The following is a 24271-nucleotide window of genomic DNA, read 5'->3' as shown; positions in this document are numbered from 1 at the left end:
CTGCACTACTTATTTAGAAAATAAGGAGAGAAGTGGCAACAGTGAGGAGCACCTTTTGATTTTTTTCTGCTCACCAGATTGGCAAAAAATTTAAAGGACTAATAATACCCAGTGTTGAAGAGAATACAGGGAAACAGGCACTGTCCTATGAATATGGCAGGGAGCAAGGGGGCCCAGCCTGCCCCTGAAGGGCCACTTGGCAGGATCTGTTAACATTTAACCAGCAGCACACTTCTGAGAACATTTCATATGGAAAAATTTACAAAATGATACAAAAACATCTTGCAATTCCAAGTATGTCTACAAGGGTAGGTAACACAGAAAGTTATGTTCAAGAATGTTCCCTGCAGCTTTGTTTGCAATTGTTAAAAAATAAATAACAAGAGCCTTAATGTCTGTCAATAGGGTGATATAAAAAAACTAGACTCTGTACTATTGAATACTCATAGCTGTTTAAGAAAAATGAGGTAGATCTGTATGTACCAACTGATATGAAAGAATGTTTGTGATACGTCATAAAGTGAAAACAAGTCACAGAACCATGTGTTTAATATGATTTTGTTAAACAAGCAAAGCCCCTGGTGGTCCAGTGGGTAAGACTCTGCGCTCCCAATGCAGGGGGCCAGGGTTCGATCCCTGGTTGGGGAACTAGATCCCGCCTGCCTGCTGCAACTAAAAGGTCCCTCATGCCGCAATGAACATACTGCATGCCACAACTAAGACCCGGGGCAGCCTTAATAAATAAATAAATTAAAACAAACAAACAAAAAACCAAGCAAAGCCCAGTGTGTGTGTGTGTGTGTGTGTGTGTGTGTGTGTGTGTGTTTGTGCGCATGTGCACACACGCACATAGGAAAAGGTCTGGAAGTATGTTAGTGGTGGTTTTCTCTGGGAGGGGGCTGATAACTGAGATAATGGGAGACTTTCACTTTTTAATCTATATATTCCTATACTGTGTGACTTTTTACTAGTGTGTGTTTACTTTCAAGTAAAAAGAAAAAACAATTAAAAACAAAATAAACAATTGTCTTTATGCATCATGAGGACCCGAATGATTGCGTGAATACACATGTGCATGCATGAGAGATTGGGAAGTGTCTGAGATTTCTCCTGCTTCCCCCAGCGCTGAAAACTCTTCCCAGGGTCCCTCCTCCCTCAGGTCAGATCACCCAGTGGGTGCCACAACTGGGTCTAAATCCCATTCCTAAACAACTTCCCACATCTACCCTCCAACCCTCCCAGTGACTCCCTTGGGGGTCCTTCCTGCCCCCACCCTATGTCCGAGAGCCCCCTGCCTGTCTCCTTTGTGACCTCTTCACACTGGTTATCACCCCCTCCACCCCATGCAGTTACACCTTGGGCACCACCAAGGCAGGAACCTACCCCTCTTTGCTTTTCATTTATATGCACAGAGAGGAGCCTAATAAATGTTTGGTCAGTGACATAAGAATGAATAATAAAGAAACCATCAGAGGGACGCTGGACGGGAAGAGACCTCTGAGATCAGCCGGCCCATTTTCCTACCCAACACCCAAATGCCCTCGGCTTGACACCTCTGCTGCTGGGGCAGCCACTCCCATCCAAGGCAGCTCACACCCCCCTTCCTGTGAGGAGTTAGTGGCTTCCTTGGGTTAATCAGGAGCAGGGGCAGTGGCTGAGGCATTTCCCAGGTACATTGAAAGTCTGTGGTCAGTTCAGCTGGTAGTTTAGAAGCTTGACAGGGTGAGATGAAACCCCTCCATTCCTCCAGCCCGGGGAGACCATACCTGCTGCATATTGCACCTCATCCAATTCCAGCAGGTCAGCCCCACCCTAACCACCACGCTGGCAAAGTAAATTAAGCATTAAAGACAAACTCATTAGTACTTCAGGGTAGCTTCATTCAGAAAATTACCACACCAAGGAGGTGTCTCATTTAGAACCGACTTAATTAAAAGACATTTGGTAAATTCCTGTAAAGATGAAGACAGCAGTTCCCAGAAACGCTTAACTGAAATGTTTTACTCTGTATATCAAATGGTTATTAAATCTTTACTATCATAATTCCTTAAGAATGCCATTGACAGTGACAAACATCCACCCTCGCAACAAAGGAGTCAACTGTTCCCTCCTCTTGGCTCTGCAGAACTGCAGGAAGTCGTAATTTCTCTGCTGTACTCCGTTCTGTGCGTTTTTAATGCCTATGAGTAAATGCCAGCTCTGGGAGGAATCCACCATAAAGATAAAGAATGGGAAGAAGACTGTTTCTGACTGTTTCTGACTGGTTGACTTGTGGTTTAGAAAAAAACGCATCTTTCCCAGGTGAGGCGGCAGGGGTTGGTTGAATATCTGCCATGGTGGGTGGGCTGTGGTCTGGGGGTAGCACAGAGATGCTGAGTGAGTTGCCCAAGTTGCCTAGCAAACTGGAGTTTGGAGAGAAGACCCTGCCCATCAGTGTGGGATGGCCAGGCACTGCTCCTGCCCTGGATGTGGCCTGAGGCAGGCAGTATGGTGTGAGCAACCTGCTTTGTCCTCCCACTCCCCACCTTGAGGGTTTCCTCCCAGCCCAGCTCTTGGGGGACTGAGCAGGTCTTCCTACAGGATGGGGGCCAGGCCTTCTCCCAGAGCACCTGGCCCTGGCATGGCTCAGAGGAGGAACCTGGCAAATGGTGGACGGTTGGGCAATAGGTCCACTGATCCACAGGAAATTGACAAAATGCAGAACTTCTCAGGCTTTGGGGGTGGGCGTGTGGGAGGGGGGACTGAGGGAGTTTGTGAATAGAGTAGGGGCCTTCTCAGAATAAACTGAAAGTTACCTTCCTGCTGACTTGCTGTGGGGCCGGGCAAGTGGCATGCCCACTCCTTGCTTCCGTTTCCCCCCCTACAAAAGAGGTGGAAACGTCACGAGGGCCTGTGTTTGGAGACAGCATGATCTGAGTTTGAATCCTGCTTAGTTATGTATTTTGGGATTTGGAGCCTCTGTTCCTTAACCTTGCAAAATGGGGAGCGTGGCCCCAGGGCATGCAGGTCAGAGTTCAGTGAGTGAGCACAAGCACATTGACTGGCACCGCTGCTCAGTACATTGATTGGTGTTGATTGTTCCTACTTCAGCTGGGTTTACAGAAAGAGGAAAGGGAGAAGGTGCAGCTGGTGTCACATCCAGAGGGCGAGCAAGGGGGAACCTGCTGACTTACTCAAGAGGGCTCTGACAAATAATCAAGCCCTCAAAATGGAGCTGAAGACGGTTGGTTATTGGTTGCCCTGACCTGCGCAAGCACCCTAGTGAGTCTTCTCTCTCGCCCCGGCAGGCGGAACGCACAGTGGGTACTGCAAGGGCTGCTTGTAGATTCTGAGAATAGACTTAGAGCGCAGAGCTCCGTGAAACCATCGGAATTGGCTAGCCAACCCCCCTCCTCAGACAGATGGGGGTGCTGAGGCACAGAGAAGGTATTTCAGGTTCCCATCTGGAGAGCCATGGCCGAGTGGGAGTCAGGGCCTGGCCCCCTGGCTCTTGGTCCAGGGCTCCTGCAATTCACTGCTACAGTCCAGGCAGCCGCTGGCCCTTCCGGCACCTTTGGGAAAACCGCAAGAAGGTGTTCCATCCCCCTCGCTGGAGGGTGCGGGCTGGATTTCAGCCTCCCTGGCTCCCTTGACCGCGTGCTCTTGTGCAGGGCACAACCCACACACTGTATGTGGCGTCTACGCTGCCCACTCTTTTTAAAAAAAAATTTTATTTATTTACTTATGGCTGTGTTGGGTCTTCGTTTCTGTGCGAGGGCTTTCTCTAGCTGTGGCAAGTGGGGGCCACTCTTCATCGCGGTGCGCGGGCCTCTCACCATCGCGGCCTCTCTTGTCGCGGAGCACAGGCTCCAGACGCGCAGGCTCAGTAGTTGTGGCTCACGGGCCCAGTTGCTCCGCGGCATGTGGGATCCTCCCAGACCAGGGCTCGAACCCGTGTCCCCTGCATCGGCAGGCAGACTCTCAACCACTGCGCCACCAGGGAAGCCCTATGCTGCCCACTCTTTCTGCAGCCGGGATCATGCACACTGTTAAGAACTACCCAGAGGGCTCTTCCACGGGGGCTGGAGAGCGAGGGGGTGGCTTCCCTGGCCCTCCAGATGCCCCCCACCCCTGCCCTTGGTGCTTCCTTTGCTGGGGAGGCAGGGAGGTCTTTATCCACCTGGGTCACAGCCCCCTGTGACTTACCCTGATTCCCCCGCCCACTCACCCAAAGCCCATTCACTAATGTGCCCAGCAACAACCTCAACCCCAGTTTGACATATTTCTAATATTCCGTTTGAAGAATTTTTTGCATCTTGTGAGTTTTTCAGGGAGTTTCTTAAGCCAGTTCTTATTAGGACAGTTCTGCCTTAACTCCAGGTCAACCAGTGCACTTTAGAAGCTTCTAAGAACAAATGGAAGACCTCCTGCATCCTGTCCTAATTTGCTGAGGGAAGTTGTGTGAATTGTCAAATTGGTACTCGGGAGGAAGAAGAAAAAATGCCCTTCCTCCTTCAAAATACAGGACAAGTTATAATAATATAAGTAGCAAGAATAAAACAATGCTGTTTCCTGGAATAAGCTTTTCTTATTCCTAGTTGTAGGGACCCCCGTTTTCACCTTCTCTTACAGTGTTGATTCATAAGAAATATTGTTACATACAGGAAAACTTCATCTGTATGGGATATTTATTTGCAGTGGTGTTTGAGCACTGTATTATTTCTGTGCATTACCTTAGTGTCAGAATGTTGTCTTTATTTTAAGATCATGTGCATGTTCTCCTGCCAAAGAACCTTTACACAGACCCAAACAAACAAAAATTCCTTCATATTCTGAGAAAATGAGGCACAGCATGGGAAAGGAATAGGAAGGAGAAATCAGTCGCAACTTGGGACACAGACATATGTCTATAAAGCCAGTGCACACAGGAACAGTGGGCCTGGGTAAAGGGTGATGTTGGTAGGACCAGTAAATAAAGAATAATAAAAGACAAAGGGAAAAGAAAAAGAAATGGAAGACCTTGGGAGAAAGTCATTCATGTGTAGAAGAAGGGGCACTCCTTCCCCTGTAATTAGGAGAACATCAGTCTCAGTAGAATTTCTCACTTTCCTTATTTTCCATTCCCTTTCATCTCTCCCCCTGCCCAGAGGAGGGGGGATTACTGGGGGGACTTGGAAGTGTAAATGGGGGCCTCTCTCTAGCATATCCCCCAAAGGATGCACTGAAGAACTAAAGGATTGAATAATTTAAAAGCAAACTGTACAACCTGTAGAAAATAGAATTAGTAACTTCTCTGGAAAGGGAAGGTGTTTCAGACCTGGAAACAGTGGATGAACATGTAGAAGGGTAGGTGGTGGATTGAATAGGTCTACATTTCCATATGTAAAACAAAAGAAAACAAAACATAATTGAAGGGAAAACATGCCTGAAAGATTTAAAAATGCACCATTTGAACCAGTAATTCAATTTCTGGGGAGTCTTTGCTAATGAATAGACATATATAGAATTTCATATGCATGAAGCTGTTTATTGTAGAATTATTTATGAAAGTAGGGGAAAAAAACAGAAAATAACCTAAATATGCTGTGATTGAGGAATGGCTCAGCCTATTTAAAAGAATACCAAGAAGTTATTTTAAATGCTCTTTCTAAAAATGTTCACTGAGAGGCAGTGATACAATGCATTAGCAATATAGGCTTGGGGTCAGCTAACTTGGGTGAGAAACTACACAACCTTGGAACTTAATCTCTCTTGCTCTAAACCTTAGTTTATGCATCTGTAAAATGGGGATAATGACAGTACCTACCTCATAGGGTTATTGTGAGTGTCACATGAAATAATATATATAAAATACTCAACACAAAGTAAACCCTCAACTGTCACATATTATGATTATTATTACTTTTGCATAACATAGAAAAATTATCTATGTTCATTCATTCCTTAATTCAGCAGATATTTATTGAGGTCCTGTTTGTGCCAAGCACTGCTCTAAATGCTGGAGCTATAGCAGTAAATGAGTTAATGCTAAATGAAGAAAAATCAGAAGGTATGCATGCAGCATGAACACAGACATGTTAAAAATAAAAAGATGCTGTGGGGGAAAAAAGATGAGAAAAAAAATAAACCAAGGTATTAACTGTAATTTTCTTTGGATAGTGAGGCCATCGGGTGGTCTGTCCTTACCACCCAATTTTCTTTAATGAGTATGAAATTTTTTTTTTTCACATTTTATTTTTTTTTAACATCTTTATTAGAGTATAATTGCTTTACAATGGTGTGTTAGTTTCTGCTTTATAACAAAGTGAATCAGCTATACATATACATATATCCCCATATCCCTTCCCTCTTGCGTCTCCCTCCCTCCCACTCTCCCTATCCCACCCCTCTAGGTGGTCACAAAGCACCGAGATGATCTCCCTGTGCTATGCGGCTGCTTCCCACTAGCTATCTATTTTACATTTGGTAGTGTATATATGTCCATGACACTCTTTCACTTTGCCCCAGCTTACCCTTCCCCCTCCCTGTGTCCTCAAGTCTGTTCTCTAGTAGGTCTGCGTCTTTATTCCCGTCCTGCCCCTAGGTCCTTCATGACTTTTTTTTTTTAGATTCCATATATATGTGTTAGCATATGGTATTTGTATTTCTCTTTCGGACTTACTTCACTCTATATGACAGACTCTAACTCCATCCACCTCACTACAAATAACTCAACTTCGTTTCTTTTTATGGCTGAGTAATATTCCATTGTATATCTGTGCCACATCTTCTTTATCCATTCATCTGTCGATGGACACTTAGGTTGCTTCCATGTCTTGGCTATTGTAAATAGAGCTGCAATGAACGTTGTGGTACATGACTCTTTTTGAATTATGGCTTTCTCAGGGTATATGCCCAGTTGTGGGATTGCTGGGTCATATGATAGTTCTATTTTTAGTTTTTTAAGGAACCTCCATACTGTTCTCCATAGTGGCTGTATCCATTTACATTCCCACCAACAGTGCAAGAGGGTTCCCTTTTCTTCACACCCTCTCCAGCATTTATTGTTTGTGGATTTTTATGATGGCCTGAACTTCTTTTATGAGTGGTGACAAAGCTCCTATGTTTTTAAAAAGTCAGAGAAAAATGATGGAGCATACTGATTAACCTTTTATGACCCAGTATCATGCCGTGATGTAGGTGTTGTGAAGAGCAGGGCACGGTGGTGAAGTTGCCTCTGAGACCCTCATACGTGTCCTGCGTCACTGCCAAGCCAGCCTCACCACCCACGTGGGAACACCACTGGGTCATGTGCTGATTTTTTTTGCATATATCCACATGGCACAGAAAAGTGTGCAGAATCAAAACAGAAAACAGCAAAAACAACCCCAGAGGGTTGGTTGCAGCTGATGGCAGGGTCTGCAGTATCACCAGCTAAGGAAATACTTCTTGGCCATATGACAATGAGAAGGCAGCCTCAGGGGAGAGGCCTGGGAGGCTCTGCAGTCTTTTCTGGCCCGGAGTTCCCTACTGCGGGGCTGAATGAAGACCCTGTGGCCTGGAGATGGGCAGGAGAGCATCTTTTCTCTCTCCTGCAGGAATGGTCCTCGGAGGCCTGGCTCACACCTCCTGCCCCGGAAGCCATCCCAGTCCCTCAGGAACCTCTCCTTACCCCATCCCAAACTCCTGTTTGGAGAGACCTTGGCAGCATCTCTGACGTCACCCCTCCCCCCAGCTATGGGGACACTTACTGAATCTCTGTTGCCTCTGTGTGGGAACCGCGCCCCTGGGGGACGCCATGGACTGCTTGCCTGTGTCTGCAGTCATGCAACACCCAACTCTATGAAGCAGGGTTTCTTCCCTGCACCAGCAGGTGGCTTTTCATGCAAAAAGTATCCCTTTGTTCCCTTTCTGAGACCCAGTTAGGTATCAAAGGTTTCCTTCCCTGGGGAGATTCCAAGAAAGTGGCCTCCCCACTGCTCTGGGGAGGGGCAAGAGAAGGGTTCCAAGGTTCAAGGGCACTTGTTTGGTTACCAGGCCTTCTGGGTGCATGTGTGCCTCCCTGCCCTCTCCTGGCCTTCACTTCTTGCATTTCTAAATGGGATGAGCAGGGGGGTGGGGGGCTGCTGAGTTCACTGCCACAACTCTGACAGTGCAGCCATGATGCAGGCTCATTGCACCCTCAAACCAGGCTTCGTGGTGGCTCTCCTCATCATCCCCACTTTACAGATGCGAAGATCGAGGCGCTGAGACATTAAGCCACATGCCCAAGGTCACCCCACTAGTAGGTGGTAGAACTGGTATGAAAAGCAAACCAGGTGCTATTGACCAGTCTGCACAGCATATTTTAGGAGACTAGCTTAAGTTTGGGGGGCAGCTTCTTCTTCCTCTATCCTGAGGTGCTGCCCCACAGGACACAAAACCAGGGGGTCTGCAGCCTGAGTTCTGGCCTTTACCCAACCGCTTCAGACCTTGGGTAAGTCCTTCCATTTCTGAGTGTGGGAAGCAGAATGATGTTCCCCACCCGCCTAAAATGCCTGGGTCCTAATCCCCAGAACCTGTGAATACGTTTCCTTACATGGCAAAAGGCACTTCACAGATGTGCTTAGGTAAAGATCTTGAGATGGGGAGATGATCCTGGATTATCCCAGTGGGGTCAAAGTAATCACCAGTCTCCTTCAAGTGGGAGGCAGGAGAGTCCGTCAGAAGAGGCGACACAACAAAAGCAGAGGTGAAGGAAGTTTCAAGCTGCTCCGTGGCTGGCATTGCAGACCGTGGATGAGGTCAAGAGCCAAGGAATGCAGGCAGCTTCTAGAAGCTGGAAAAGGCAAGGAAATGATTCTCCCCTAGAACCTCCTGAAGGAATGCAGGCATGCTGACACCTTGATTTGAGGACTTCTGACCTCCAGAGCTGTAAGTTAATAACATTTGTGTTGTTTTGAGTCACTGAGTTTGTGGTAATTTGTTATAGCGGCAACGGGAAACAGATATACAGGGCTTCAGCTGTGCCCTCTGTAAACAAGTTGGGGGCTGGTCAGAGGGGCCAACACACTGCTTTCTCCACAGGCAGCCAAGTCTAAGCCAGCCGGGCCTGGAGTTGTTTTGACTGATTTTGTGGATTTTCTTTGGGAATCTTGCTCCTTGGCCATTCTTTTTCCTCCATGGAAGGAGCTGTTGCTTTGTCCCCTGTTGGCACTAGGGAGTTGGCCTGTGAAGAGGTCAGGGAGGAAAATAGTGGGGCTTTGCCGGGACAGCCTTGTTGGGGGTGGCTGGGCCTTTGCCTTGAGACCAGCCCCCCAAAGGCTAAAACTGCCCTCTGGCTCCCATGTAGAATTAGAGCCCTTTCCCCAGCCTTCCTTCCCCAGAATGGCCTGGGTTGAGGGTTCCCTCTATCAGGGCTCTGCTCTCCATGTGGCCTGGGTCTCTCTTGTGTTCCCAGAACTGGCACAGTGACTCTCATGGATCAGGTGCTCAAGAATTGTTTGTTGAATGAATGATACAGTGACACAGACACACAGCTCAGTAAATCACACAGTCATCACTATACCTGGACATACGCTTCGATAGGTACCTGCATACAAGTGAGCACACTAGGGACTTCCCTGGTGGCGCAGTGGTTAAGAATCCGCCTGCCAATGCAGGGGACACAGGTTCGAGCCCTGGTCTGGGAAGATCCCACATGCCGCAGAGCAACTGGGCCCGTGCGCCACAACTACTGAGCCCACGTGCCACAACTACTGAAGCCCGTGTGCCTAGAGCCCATGCTCCTCAGCAAAGAGAAGCCACCTCAATGAGAAGCCCATGCACCGCAACGAAGAGTAGGCCCTGCTCACCGTAACTAGAGAAAAGCCCGCGTGCAGCAACGAAGACCCAACACAGCCAAAAATAAATAAATAAAATAAATATATTTAAAAAAACAACAACAACAAAAAAAAGTGAGCACACTAACACACACACAGATAGGAATGTGCACACACAGACACACACATATAGGAATGTCTACACACACACACACACAGATGGGAACGTGCACACACAGACACCCAGAGGGGAATGTGCGCACACACGTGCTGTTGAGCCCCTCTTCTGAAGGAAGAGAAACCTCTGTTCTGTGGAGAGAGTTGAAATGCCAGCTAGCTTAGCAGGGCCGTGGAAGTTTTTATGAATCCACTGGGGGCTTCCCTGAGGGCCCAGCAGCTGAGGAGGACCAGGCAGGAAGGAGGGGGCAGATCTCCCAGTGATAGTCGGTGGGTAGCCAGATGTTGGCTGCCGTTGGTGGGCACACACACCTGCACACAATGCGAGCTGGAGCTGGGCATGGGGAGGGACTGGGGCCCCTGCACAGATGTCTGAGTCCACCTTCCTCCACGGGGAGATGAGCCCCTGAAGGTTAGGCCCCAAACCACAACCCACCTGGGATCCTGGAGGAGACCCAGCTTTGGGGCAGTTATCATGGAAACGAGGAAGTGCAAGCTTGAAATTCCACTGGTAGAGAGACAGGGGAGGGAGGCAGGGTACTGAGCAGAAAAGAGCGCCTGATCTGGAGTGGGAAAGGCTGGCTTTGAGTCCAGGCTGCCACTGACCAGCTGGGTGACCTTGGGCTGGTTGATGAGTATCAGCTTCCTGATCTCTGAAACAGGCTGATGAAGGCACCAACTCATCAAGGCTGGAGAGGGGATTAGATGAGAGAATGAGAAACAGGTGCTTAGCTCACTGCCAAAGAACTGAAAAATGGTCGTAGCTTAAGAAAATGGAGGCACTCAGCACAAAGTCTACTCAACCCATCCTAGACCAGAATAACCAAGGAAGGAGGTGAGGAGTCCTCTCCAGCCGCTTCCCACCAGTCAGCCCCACAGCCTAGAATCCTGCTCTCGTTGGGCTGATTCCTGGGAGGGGTATGGCCCGTGCTAACCAGGTGCTGGCTTGCTGTGTGACCTTTAGTAAATTTTATTTTTTTGGGCCACACCACACGGCATGAGGGATCTCAGTTCCCCAACCAGGGATTGAAACTGTGCCCCCTGCAATGGAAGTACAGAGTCTTAACCACTGGACCTCCACGGAAGTCCCTTTAGTAAATTGCTTTGCCTCTCCAAACCCCAGCTGCGTCATTTTACTCCAGCCTGGAAGAGTCGTGAAGCTCAAATGAGACTGTGCATCTGAAAGTTTTAGGAGAAGTGAGGAATTCTCCCTCAGTTGCGAGCACCTCTGGCCATCCTTGGCCATTCATTATTGATACCACTCTGCCAGGCCAGCTGACCCTTGAGTCTCTGACCACGGTCCTCCTGCCACCTCTCACACCAGGCTCATGGGTGTTCACTGAAGCTGTTGACAGGATCCAATGGCACCAGCTGGGCCTCTGTGGGCCTGGCTTCAGATGCTCCCGTTCCCTCATCCAAACTCAGGAAAAGGCCCAGGCAGGGTCCCCAGCCAGCATGTCTCCCAGGGCCCACACACCCTGGGTGTCAAGACAGGGGAGTCCCCAACCACTTGGAGCCTCCTGGTTTCTGCCCTGCTGTGTGCTCCCTCCAGGAGGGTGGAAACATGGGGGAGCCCAGTTTCATCAGGAAACAAAAGTCCTACAAGCAGATGAACCAGAGCCTGTCCAGACCTGCCCTGCGGCACCAGTGCTGAGCGAGCCCACACCATCTCACCTGCTGGCCAGGAGCTCCCACGAGGCAGGGCCCGGGTATGCTTCACCTGGTCCTGGGCACTCAGCACGGGCGTGTGGGCTGTGGGCTGCTGAGATGGAGGGTGGGCTGTGAGGTCCACAGTCACTGGCTCCGTTTCCATTGCCATGCCCTGTCTCCTCACCCCTCCTTGCTAAGGGAGGAGACCTGGCCCCATCAGGGCCTGGTCCCCTGCCAAGTCCAGTCTGCCCAGGGTGAGTATGGGGTGAGCAAGGGGCGGCCGTGGCCTTGAGCAGCCGCTGCTGTCGGACCTGAGCCACCGGTGCCGGGTCAGTGGGCAGCCTTGTTTCCGAGCCTGCCACGCCCTCCCTTGACTCATCTGGAGAGAGCGTTGCCGCGAGGGTTTCTGGCCTCTGCATTCACCTTTGGTTTGGTTTCTGCTCGGGCAGCTCAGAGCAGTTTTGTTTTTAAGTGCAAACCCACAGAACTGCTTTCCCCTTTCTCTGATGCCCCAAAACAAACAAAGGATGTTGGTCTGCATTTTGGTTTGTTTTGAAGCTGAGGGAAATGGGTCACCTCAGGATCTTCAAGGGTGGCCAGGCCAGTCAGGGAGCGTGAGGGTGTCTGAGGAGGGGTGGGTGGTGGCCAGGGTGGCGCCTCTGTCCCTTGGAGTGTGGGCTGGCCAGGCCACCCCGTGTGGGCCCTGCTTCCACGGAGTTGCCTATCAGCAACAGGGAGGCTTGGAGCTGGGGACTCCACATGGGGCCAGGGCAAGGCCCCGTACTGAAGGCAGGAGGCCTGGGGCAGAGGCATGGCTCTTGAGGCCCCTTGCTGTGTGACATTAGGCAAGGCCTGCCCCTCTGTGAACTTTAGTTTCCTCCCTGGTGAAATGAGGTATTGGGGGTTGGTTTTTTTCCAGAGAGAAGAAATTTTTATTTCATTTAGTAATTCACTTTCTGTTGTTGTTTTTAATTTATGAAAATTAAAAAGGAAAATAAATACAATATTGCTGTATAAATTTGATAGTCTATTAAAACTTTTTACATCATGTTAACTTTTTTTAAAAAAATTAATTAATTAATTAATTAATTTATTGCTGTGTTGGGTCTTCATTTCTGTGCGAGGGTTTTCTCTAGTTGTGGCAAGCCGGGGCCACTCTTCGCGGTGCGCGGGCCTCTCACTATCGCGGCCTCTCTTGTTGTGGAGCACAGGCTCCAGACGCGCAGGCTCAGTAATTGTGGCTCACGGGTCCAGTTGCTCCGCGGCATGTGGGATCTTCCCAGACCAGGGCTCGAACCCGTGTCCCCTGCATTGGCAGGCAGATTCTCAACCACTGCGCCACCAGGGAAGCCCCATGTTAACTTTTTGTTTCATGTGCATGTCACATTCATCAAGCCAATACTCCATCTGGCGCTCTGGGGAAGTTAAGGTAATTCAGGGAGAAATGCCTTCTAGAGTCCCCTCTTTCTTATTTGGGGAGTAGGCACTATTGGGTACCTGGGTTTTTCTTCAAAGGGCATTTGGAGATGGGGAACCAGTGGCTTCTTTTAAGGCATGAGTGCTGCATGCTTAGGGGTTTCTCTTGGTTGCCAAAAGGGGCGGTAACTTTCCTGCGGACTGAGGGAACTAAGGCCCTGCTCCCCGTCCTGAGAGGCGCCTGTTTTGGTGGTCCTGGTAGGCTCACCACCCACAAAGGCTGTGCTGGCACCCCTTGTTTTCTCAGTTGACAGGCGTGGGGGAGTTTGCTCTGTATGTGTGTGATGGGGCGCTCTTTCTGGGATCCCCTGCAGCCTACTAAAGCCCACGCAGGCGCCAGCCAGCAGCAGTCTGAAAGTTTGGGGGAAATGTCTGTAGGCAGACACCCCACACTCTTAGGGTGAAAAAACCCTCTCGGGGCTGGAGGCTAGCGCCTGCCCCCTTAATCCGGAGGACTCTGTCTCCTCCCAGGAGGGTTTGAGAACAGCCCTTTTGGGCCTGATTCTAGTGCCACCTGGTGGCTAATTCTCTAATAGCAACCAGGTCTCCACCTGGCGGTAGAGGGTTCTCAGCCCCGGCTGCGCCCTGGATTCACCAGAGGGAGCTTTTCAAAGTACTGCTGTCGGAGGGCCATCCCAGACCAATTAAAGCGGCATCTCTGGGGGTGGGGCCGGCATCAGGGTTTTGTAGCCCCTCTGTTGCGCTTTCAACTCTTTGAAATGTATCGTTTATGTGTTTGTTTCCTTGTTTATTGTTTGTGAACCCCATACGTTGTAATTCCTTGAGGATAGAGGCCATATCTAGAATTTACTACAATACCCCAGTCCCTCACACAGAGATGTGATTTAATAAATACTCTTAAAAAAAACTCCTTTATTTTGAAATAATTTTAATTATAAAAATAGTACTGAGGGCTTCCCTTGCGGTGCAGTGGTTAAGAATCTGCCTGCCAATGCAGCGGACACGGGTTCGAGCCCTGGTCCGGGAAGATCCCACATGCCGTGGAGCAACTAAGCCCGTGCACCACAACTACTGAGCCTGCGCTCTAGAGCCCGTGTGCCACAACTACTGAAGCCTGCGCGCCTAGACCCCGTGCTCCGCAACAAGAGAAGCCACCGCAATGAGAAATCCGCGCACTACAAAGAGTAGCTCCTGATCACCACAATTAGAGAAAGCCCGCGCGCAGCAATGAAGACCCAGCGCAGCCAAAAATAAATTTAAAAAAATTTATTAAAAATAATTGTAGGGCTTCCCTGGTGGCGCAGTGGTTGAGAATCTGCCTGCCAATGCAGGGGACACGGGTTTGAGCCCTGGTCTGGGAAGATCCCACATGCCACGGAGCAACTGGGCCCGTGAGCCACAATTACTGAGCCTGCGCGTCTGGAGCCTGTGCTCCGCAACAAGAGAGGCCGCGATAATAAGAGGCCCGCTCACCGCGATGAAGAGTGGCCCCCACTTGCCGCAACTAGGGAAAGCCCTCGCACAGAAACGAAGACCCAACACGGCCATAAATAAATAAATAAATAAAATAAAAAAAAAATTGTACTGAGAGTTCAGATATACTTTGATTCTGCTTACCCTAATGTATCATTTATAACCATAATACAATCATCTAAACAAAGGATTAACATTGATACCATACAATGCGCTAATCTACAGATCTTTTTAAAAAATTTTACTGAAATACAGTTGATTTACAAAGTTGTGTTTAATTTCTGCTGTACAACGAAGTGACTCAGTTATACATATATATATTCTTTTTCATATTCTTTCCGTTACGGTTTATCACAGGATATAGCACAAGGTCCTGTGCCATATGGTAGAGTCCTGTGCTATATGGTAGGACCTTGTTGCTTATCCATCCTATATACAATAGTTTGCGTCTGCTAACCCCACACTCTCAATCCTTCCCTCCCCCACCCCCCTTGGCAACTACAAGTCTGTTCTCTATACTTGTGTTTTTGTTTCGTAGATATGTTCGTTTGTGTTGCATTTTAGATTTCACATATGTGACATCATATGGTATCTGTCTTTTCTCTTTCTGATTTATTTAGTATGATAATCTCTAGGTCCATCCATGTTGCTGCAAATGCATTATTTCTTTTTAGTGGCTGAGTAATATTCTGTTGTATATGTATATCAATATATATATCACGTCTTCTCTATCCATCCGTCTATGGACATTTAGGTTGTTTCCATGTCTTGACTATTGTAAATAGTGCTGCTATGAACATAGGGGTGCATATATCTTTTCAAATTAGAGTTTTGTCTAGGTATATGCCCAGGAGTGGGATTGCTGGATCATATGGCACCTCTATTTTTAGTTTTTTGAGGAACCTCTATACTGTTTTCCATAGTGGCTGCAGCAATTTACATTCCCACCAGCAGTGTAACAGGATTCCCTTTTCTCCACACCCTCTCCAGCATTTATTATTTGTATAATCTACAGATGTTAATAGAACTTAAATGGACCCATTAGTGTCCTCTCTTTTCTGGTTGAAGTTCCAATCCAGAGATTGCATCCTGTGTTTAGGTGTCATGTCTCTTCAGTTTCTCCAAATCTGGGACTGTTCCTAGTCTTTCATGACCTTGCCAGTTCAAGAGTTTTGGCCAGTTATTTTGTGAATGTGCCCCAAACTTTCACAATTAGTCTGAGGTTATGCATTTGGCAGGAATACCACAGAGGTGATGCTGTGCTCTTCTCAGAGTGTGACAGCAGGGGGCACATGTGTCTCCATGTCTCACTGCTGGTGATGCTAACTTTGATCACGTGATTAAGGTGGTGTCTGCTGGGGTTCTCCACTGTAAAGATACTATTACTAAAAAATATCTTGAGAGGAAATACGTTGAGACTATGAAAGTATTCTATTTCTTGTCATATTTACGCTCACTAACTTTAGCACCCGTTGATGATTCTTGCCTGCAACAATTACTGTGGTATTTGGCAAATGGTGACTTTCTATTTCCATCAGTACTTCTACATTTATTAATTGGAATTCTAATGTAAGGAAGAGTTGTCCTTTCTCCCCCATTTATTTATTTAATATTTATTTATATCAGTATGGATTCATGGAGATTTATTTTAGTCTGTGGATTATAATTCATTAATAGCATTATTTTTTGCTCAAATTGTCCCAGGTTTGGCAATTGAGAGCTCTTTCAGGTGGTCTCCTGGGTATACCTATCCTTTTTTTTTTTTTTTTCTTAGAAAATTTGTAATTTCTGGAATCACAAAATATACCAGGCTCACCTTGTACAGTCCCTGCCTCAGCCCAGGGGCAGCCATTTCTCCAAAAAGCCCTGTTCCTCTCTATTGGAGCCTGGTGCTTAGAAACCAAGATCTGGGGGCCGGGTGGACTCATTGTTACTGGAGCGTCATTGCTTCTAGGCCCTGTCAGTGGACAGAACTAGGAAATACATGGACATGTGGACGCATACACATACATCTCAATCTTTCTTTTTTTTCTCTCTCCTAAAACAATCATGACTTTATACTGATACCTCTGACCCAATTCAGTACCCCAGGGTTTATTTTAACTTTTCCCCTTTCCTTATTTGTAATTCCTTTCTTCAAAAATGAGAACCCTGGTCCTCTTTATCCACATATGTTTACTTATTTGCTCAATCCCAGTATACACATTTTATTAATTTCGTAAAGTCACTGTAACAAATTACCACAAACTGGGTGGCTTAAAACAACAGGATTTAATTTTCTTCCAGTTCTGGAGGCCAGTAGGCCAAGATCAAGGTGTCAGCAGGGTTGATTCCTTCTAGAGGCTCTGAGGGAGCAACTGTTCTATGCCTCTCTCCTAGCTTCCGGGGACTGCGGCCACCGCTGGCATGCCTGCACAACTCCAGTCTCTGCCTCTGTTTTCACATGGCCTTCTCCCCTGTGTGTTTCTGTGTGTCCGATCTCCCTCTTCTTTTTCTTACAAGGACACCAGTCATTGGATTTAGGGCCCCCTCTCATTTTGAGATCTTTAACTTCATTACACCTGCAAAGACCCTATTTCCAAATAAGGTCACATTCATAGGTTCTTAGACACATATTTTTGGGGGACACAACTCAATCCACTACATACACAAAGTAGTTTTAGAATTGCTAACCCATACGCTTCTGAGAAACAAATTTACTAACTGAAATATATATGTATAGTTCTTTTTTTGGTCTAGCCATGTACAGTCAAAATCATGTTTTCCAAAGTTACTTAGATTAGCACTTTTCTTCTTTACTTTCTGGTGTGACTGGTTCTATTTGTTTCTAATATAATTAAATTCATTTGTTACTGTTTTTATTCCGTTTGAGGCTCCCCTGTATCCTGGTTGATTTTCATTAATTTTTTTTGGTATATGAAATATTCCCATGGTTTTAAGACTCAGAACTATACAAAAAGATAAACTCCGAGGGCTTCCCTGGTGGCGCAGTGGTTGAGAATCTGCCTGCCAATGCAGGGGACACGGGTTCGAGCCCTGGTCTGGGAGGATCCCACATGCCGCGGAGCAACTGGGCCCGTGAGCCACAACTACTGAGCCTGCGCGTCTGGAGCCTGTGCTCCGCAACAAGAGAGGCCGCGATAGTGAGAGGCCCGCGCACCGCGATGAAGAGTGGCCCCCACTTGCCGCAACTAGAGAAAGCCTTAGCACAGAAACGAAGACCCAACACAGCCATAAATAAATAAATAAATAATAAAAATAAAGGAATTCCTTTAAAAAAAAAAAAAAAAAAGATAAACTCCGAGAGGGAGCGCTCCCCCATCATGACTTCTACCCATTTCCCTTCCCTCCTTCTTACCATCCATTTCCATCCTCCCATGTAGGTAAGCAATCTAATAGTTTCTCCTTCCTCAATTTTACTTCTCTGCAGAATGAACAGATATACATATATTTTCTTATATCCCCTTTTTCTTCCATGAAAAAGTAGGATACCATAGATACTCCTTTGCATTTTTCTTTCTTAATATCTCTTGGGAATCAATTTGTACTAGTTTCCTCATTTTTATGTATAGCTGCATACTACTCCATCATGCGGTCATACCAGAGTTTATTCAACCACTTTCCTGTGTATGAACACTTAGTGGATTCCAGTGTTTTGCAATTACAAACAATTCTACAATGAATAACCTTGTGTATGCATATTTCACATTGGAGGTGTACCTTCAGAGTAAATTCCTAGAAGTGGGTTGCTGGGTCAAAACTTAGGTGCACATGTAGTTTCGTTAGGCAATATGTTAGTTTCATAATGCTGCTGTAACAAATTGCCATAATTTTTGTGGCTTAAAACAGCATGAGGGCTTCCCTGGTGGCGCAGTGGTTGAGAATCTGCCTGCCAATGCAGGGGACACGGGTTCGAGCCCTGGTCTGGGAAGATCCCACATGCCACGGAGCAACTAGGCCCGTGAGCCACAATTACTGAGCCTGCGCGTCTGGAGCCTGTGCCCCGCAACGGGAGGGGCCGCGATGGTGAGAGGCCCGCGCACCGCGATGAAGAGTGGCCCCCGCTTGCCACAACTAGAGAAAGCCCTCGCAGAGAAACGAAGACCCAACACAGCCAAAAATAAATAAATAAACAAAGTAAACAATGCCTTAAAAAAAAAAATTCTTTAAAAAAAAAAAAACAAAAAAAACCCAGCATGAATTTACTGTCTTACAGCTCTGGAGCCAAAAATCGGAAATGGTTTCACTGAGCCCAAACCAACGTATTGCAGGGCCATGTTCCCTCCAAGGTTCTAGGAGAGAATCTGTTTCCTTGCCTTTTCCAGCCTCTAGACCTGCATCCCTTGGCTCATGGCCTCTTCCTCCATCTTCGAAGCTAGCACGTAGGCTTATCCAGTCTACTACAGGTAATTCATGCTTGTTTGAACTAAGTGAATTTGATACTTATAGATTTACTCCAAGTCTTCGTTTTCCCATCTATAAAAGGCAGGGATAAATCCAGAAAGTTTTTAAGGTTCCTCACTGTCTAAAATCCTATACCTGTGTTTAGTTCTTTCTTGATCAGCTGGAATGGTCAATAATGGCTGCTTCAAAATATGACAAGGTGGTCATCCAGGGCTGCATTGGGGCAAAATGTGAGGTCCTTGTAGTCTGTCTCATGAGTGACAAGTGATAGTAATGAAAGTGGTGGGTGACTGGAGCACTTTTCCTGTCACGTCCCTTGGGCTCCCTAGAGGTGAGAACTTGTTCCAGAATGTCTGGGCCTAATTCATGATTCTAGCACAAATGGAGAGGTGAGGGGAAAACTTTTCTACCCTGAAAACTGCTGGCCTGAACTTTCTTCTTATTAGAGCCACCGAACAGAACCTTGTGAGGCAGTGAGTTCCCTGTCACTGGGAGTTTTGAACAGAGGCTAAATGACCAGAAGACATTCCAGGGGGATCTCTGCATTATATAGGGCCTCACTGTCCAACATGGTAGGCACTAGCTACATGTGCTATTTGATGCTTTATGTTTATATTTAAATTTTTTTTTAACTTTTTATTTTGAAATAATTAAAGATTTGCAGGAAGTTGCAAAAATAGTGCAGAGAGGTCTCATGTACCCTTCACCTAGTTTCTCCCAATGGTTACATCTTATTTTATTGCAGTACAATATCAAAACCAGGAAATTGATGTTCGTACAATGTGTGTATAGTTCTGTATCATTTTCTTACATGTTTAGATTTATGTTACCACCAGCATAATCAAGATACAGAACTACTCCATGACCACAAAAATCTCTCACATGCTGCCCTTTCATAGCCACACCCATCACTATTTCCCCCACCATCTGTAACCCCTGGTAACTACTAATCTGTTTGCCATCTCCATAATTTTGTCTTTTTGAGAATGTTATATAAATGGAATCATACACGTGTGCTATTTAAATTTAAAGTTGAATTCGTTAAAGTGAAATCAAATAAAAAAATCAGTTCCTCGGTCTTACCAGTCACATTTCTAAGCTCAGTAGCCACAGCTGACTAGTGACTATCACATTGGACAGCACAGATATACCGCTGTTTCATCGTTGCAGAAAGGTCTATTGGAAAGTGCTGCTTTAGGGAATAAGACCAGATCCATGGTTCACAAATGCTGATTCATAGCCCACGGTACCCGGGAATGTCATGAAATAGAGAGTCCTGAGTATATTACTCATCTATTGCTGTTTAATAAATTATCCCCGAAGTAGTGGCTTGAGACAACAGTCAACCTTTATTATCTTGCATACGTTCTGTAGGTCAAGAGTTAAAGAGTGACTCAGCCGTGTAACTAGGCCCAGAGTCTTTCACGAAATTGCAGTGAAATGTTGGTCAAGACTGCGGTGTCTGGATGCTTGGCTGGGGCTGGAGGACTGACTTGCTCACATGGCTGGAAAAGTGCTGCCTGTTGGGGTGACCACTCGTCTCCACTTGCCCAGGACTAAGAGGTTTCATGGGATGTGGGACTTTAGTGTGAACACTGGGACTGTCCTGGACAAAGAGAACAGTTGTTGGCAAGAGGACTCAGTTCCTCCCAACATGGGCCTCTTCCAGGGCTGCTTGAGTGTCCTTATGACATGGCCATCGGCTTCTCCCAGAGTGAGTGATCCTAGGGAAAGCAAGGCAGAAGCTTCGATGTCTTTTCTGACTTGTCTTGGAAGCACATGGCGTCACTTCTACTGCATTTTTTCATTAGAAGCAAGTCACTAAATCCTTTGATCCACAATCAGGAGAGGAGAATTAGGATCCTCCTTTTGAAGGAAGGATTGTGAGAGAATTAGTGGACATATTTTAAACCCTCTACACTGGCCTATACTTGAGATCCTGATTGGGCAAATGGGGCACAGCCCAGGAAACCATATCAAGGTTTCCTGTTGACCCCTGATGTGCAGTCACGTTTGCCCATCTCAAGGTCCTGTCCCACCATAAGATGGTGGTCATCCCACTTACCTCAGTGGATACTCACAGGAGGGAAGAGGGGGAGGGCAACTCCAGGCTAGTGAGATTGGTGAGCTGAGCATGATTCCTGAAGCTCTATTAGATTACTTGGATGTCCTTTCCCACAGGATGAGGGAACAACAACTGGGGAACCATTTAGAAAATTCTTGCCACACTGAAACATTGAATGCTGTTACAAATGACCATCACCAAACTACATAGCAACAAGGGAGAAAAAAACTTATGACACAATATATACACTCGTGGGATGGTTGAAATGCTATAGCAATACAGGGACAAGGTCTGGATATGAATTTATTATACAAACAGCAACATAGTTGCAGTTATGGTAAGTGGGTGGGGGGAGAATTGTGAGTAATGTAAAGAATGCCTGTTAGTGTTACTTAGATTGTTTTTTCAATAAAAGAGAGTGGTTCCTTCTTCAGACCTCAACTGTCACCTTTCAGAGGCCTTTCCAATCTTGGTTAAAGTTGGGCCCCTCTAGTTGATGGTATCTCAGTGCCTTGTTTGTGCCCACATAACACTCGTAACATTTGAAAATATGCTGTCTCTCTCTGAAGCCTTTGAGCTCCTTGAAAAAGGCAGGAACTGTGTCTGCTTTTGTCCCCTGTGGTCTCTCCAGGGCCAGAACAGTGCCTTGGACATGTTTGCGGATCAGGAACTGTCGAGTGAGGCATGAAAGAGGTGATGTCTGTGGGAAGGAGGAGGGGGATGCTGCAGGTGAAGGACGCAACGGGAGGCCTCTCATGGCTGCCTGGGGGAGGGGGCTGGGAGTCAGCCTAGTCCAGTGGCCCCTGGTCCGCAGATGTCCAAGACCCCACGAGCCACCCACTCCTGAGACTCTGATTGGTTTTCTCACGCTGGGCGCTGGGCGCTGTTGCTCATCTGGGCTAGATGGTCCTCCTCGTTGTGGGCGCTGTTCTGTGTGCGATGCTTGCAGCATCCCTGGCCTCTCTCCAGTCTTTGCCAGTAGCACGTGCTCCCCTGTGGCGACAAACGTATCTCCAGATGTTGCCAAATGCTCCCTGGGAATCGCCTTTGGAGCTGGATCAGAAAACCAGCCCAGCACCCTAGTGGCCTGAAATCTTTGCATGAAGATGAGCTGGGGGTATAAATGAGGGAGACTGATGCCTGTCTCACCGGAAAAGCTTCTTTGGTTGTTTTTTTTTTTGGCCGCACCACGCGGCATGTGGGATCTTAGCTCCCTGACCAGGGATCAAACCCGTTGCCCTCTGCAGTGGAAGCGCGGAGTCTTAACCACTGGACCTCCAGGGAAGTCACTTTGTTTGTTTGTTTGTTTGTTTTTGGAAAAGCTTCTTTGAGAATTTGTTGTTCAGAGCCTCTCCATGATGGGCACAGAGTGTGCTGCCACCTGTTGGTGGGTGGGTGGGAGTGCACCCTTGGCTCAGCCAGCCCAGAGCCAAGTGGAGCAACTTGCCTTGGCAGGTGGGCTGCAGTCGGGCTAGTTAAGGGCCACTCCTTAAAGCTGGGCCAGAGAAGCTCCATATAAGGCCAGGGTGTGCAGCAACCAGGGAAGTCAGCGGGAATGGGACATTTTCCCATCATTTTGGTTAAATGTTTAACGATGTACTAGTTAAGAAAAAATCAGGCCAACTTCATTGATTGCTCTCTCCCCTTTTCCTACAGACGTGATGATTCCTCCTCCTCAGACTCTCTTTCCCACCAGGCTGGGCTTGGGGAAAAAGGCAGGAGGTTGGCGCCTCCCATGGTCAAACCCAAACTCACCATCTTTCCCACACCTGCCCCTCCTCAGTGCTCCCAGCTCAGTAGAGAGAGCGCCAGCCCCTCATTACACAGCCAGAAGCATCACCTCCCTCACTGAGCCCTACAGGTTCGTCTACTTCCTCCACTCTCCCCATCTTCACTGCTGTTCTCACCATTGTCTGAGCCACACTCATCCCAAGCCTGGGCTAGTGCAGTGGCTCAGCGGCGCCGTTCCTCTGTTCCATGTGGTATTGCCTGGGGTCACACTTGTGGTCGCATTTAGCTGGGAGCTTGGCAGAGCTGGAGTGTTCTAGATGGCTACTGGGGGTGGGGGTGTGGAGGCAGCTGGGCCTCTCTCTCCAGCAGGGTAGTTGAACTTATTTAGCGTGTGTGGGGGGACCGGGCTGCAAAAGACAGAGAACGGCAGTTGACTGGCCTCTAAGGTCTAGACTCAGAGCTGGCACAGTGTCTCACCCACCACGTTCTGTTGGCCAGAGCAAGCCCCGAGGCCAGCCCAGTTTTAGTAGGAGGAGAAGCAGACTCTACCTCTTGATGAGAGGAGAGGTTGGGATGAACTGACCTCCATCTTTACAGACAACCCACCTCCCTCTGGTCAGGTCAGTCTCTCCATTCAATATCCACTTGCTCACTTCATTCACATCCTTCATTTCTATTCAGAAGTCACCTTCCCAGAGAGGCTTTCCCAGACTGTCCTGAGTAGATCACCCCCCCTGCCATTGCTCTCTACCCCAACCCTGACTTAATTTTTTAAAGAACACTTACCAGCACTTGACATTGTAATTCATATTTATTTGCTGTCAGTCTTGCCCACTAGACAGTAAGTACCAAGAGAGGAAGGACTATATCTGTTTATTTTAATGCTAAGTCCCCAACACGTAGAACAGTGCCTGGCCCATTGTAGGAGCTCAATACGTATTTGTTGAATGAATGAATGAATGAATGAATGTTTCTAAGAATCTTTCTTCCATAGAACTTATCAAAGTTCATCTTTACATGTTTATTTGTATGATGATCTGAACAAAGTCTATCTTTTCCACAAGGGAAGGGACAGTGTCTGTTTCTACCAACCATTATATTAGATCCCCAGTTCTTAGGGCAGTGTCTGGAAAATAGCAACCTGCAATGAATATTGGCTGAGTGAATGAGTAGGAGGGACACGACAATGGCAAAAAGTGAAGCATCTTCCTAGAGAGTCATCCCTCTCTACAGCACACAGATGTTGGATCTTGAAGAAGAGCAGTGTTAAAAAAAAAATCTTCTGAATTGATTTCCTTTTACACCCCAGGGGACTAATGTTCAGAGCAGCCACACCCCGAATTTCTTCCTGTGAGGTTATGTAAGGTCACAGCCATTCCCTGAGCCTGCTGTTCCAGGATCAATTGGGGTGTTTGTGAAAAATGCAGGTGCTGGCCCCACCCCGGAAATATTAATGGAGAAGCTTGAGAGGTGAGGCCCCGCCCCCTTCACGGTCCACCAGCCCTGCAGGTGACTCTCATGTACACCACATGTTCAGAAGCATCACCTTTCCATTTCTGTGTTCTAAGTTTGGATT

General features: G+C 47.3%; 1 protein-coding gene and 1 long non-coding RNA gene across 3 annotated transcripts in view; both read right to left on the bottom strand.

Moving 5' to 3' along the window:
• Positions 1-24271, bottom strand: part of LOC309622826 — a 377150-nt gene that overhangs the window by 203307 nt on the left and 149572 nt on the right. The gene's annotated exons all lie outside the window — the stretch shown is intronic.
• Positions 3698-14199, bottom strand: LOC309622797 (uncharacterized protein). Of its 2 annotated transcripts, XM_082378990.1 has the most exons (3): positions 11610-14199; positions 10372-10624; positions 3698-9166 (listed from the first exon to the last, which is right to left on the bottom strand). In XM_082378990.1, exons 1-3 carry the CDS (start codon positions 11752-11754, stop codon positions 9154-9156), a joined length of 411 nt encoding a protein of 136 aa, XP_082235116.1. In that variant the 5' UTR covers positions 11755-14199; the 3' UTR covers positions 3698-9153. The 2 variants fall into 2 exon arrangements, with proteins under 2 accessions (XP_082235116.1, XP_082235115.1); XM_082378989.1 differs by having other exon boundaries at positions 3698-10624.

This window comes from Balaenoptera borealis, assembly GCF_965194805.1.
Source record: "Balaenoptera borealis genome assembly, chromosome: 2".
Lineage (NCBI taxonomy): Eukaryota > Metazoa > Chordata > Mammalia > Artiodactyla > Balaenopteridae > Balaenoptera > Balaenoptera borealis.
The sequence above is the reverse complement of the archived record's forward strand: the minus strand, read 5'-3'. Positions and strand labels throughout refer to the sequence as shown.

Bases quoted from the DNA above. Each gene is read 5' to 3' on its own strand.
- LOC309622797 (XM_082378989.1), bottom strand. From the start codon at position 12,004: ATGCAGAGGCCAGAAACCCTCGCGGCAACGCTCTCTCCAGATGAGTCA. The intron at 10,625-11,609 runs GTGAGATGGTGT...TCCCCTCTCCAG, and splicing joins TGGGAGCTCCTGGCCAGCAG to CCTTGATGAGTTGGTGCCTT.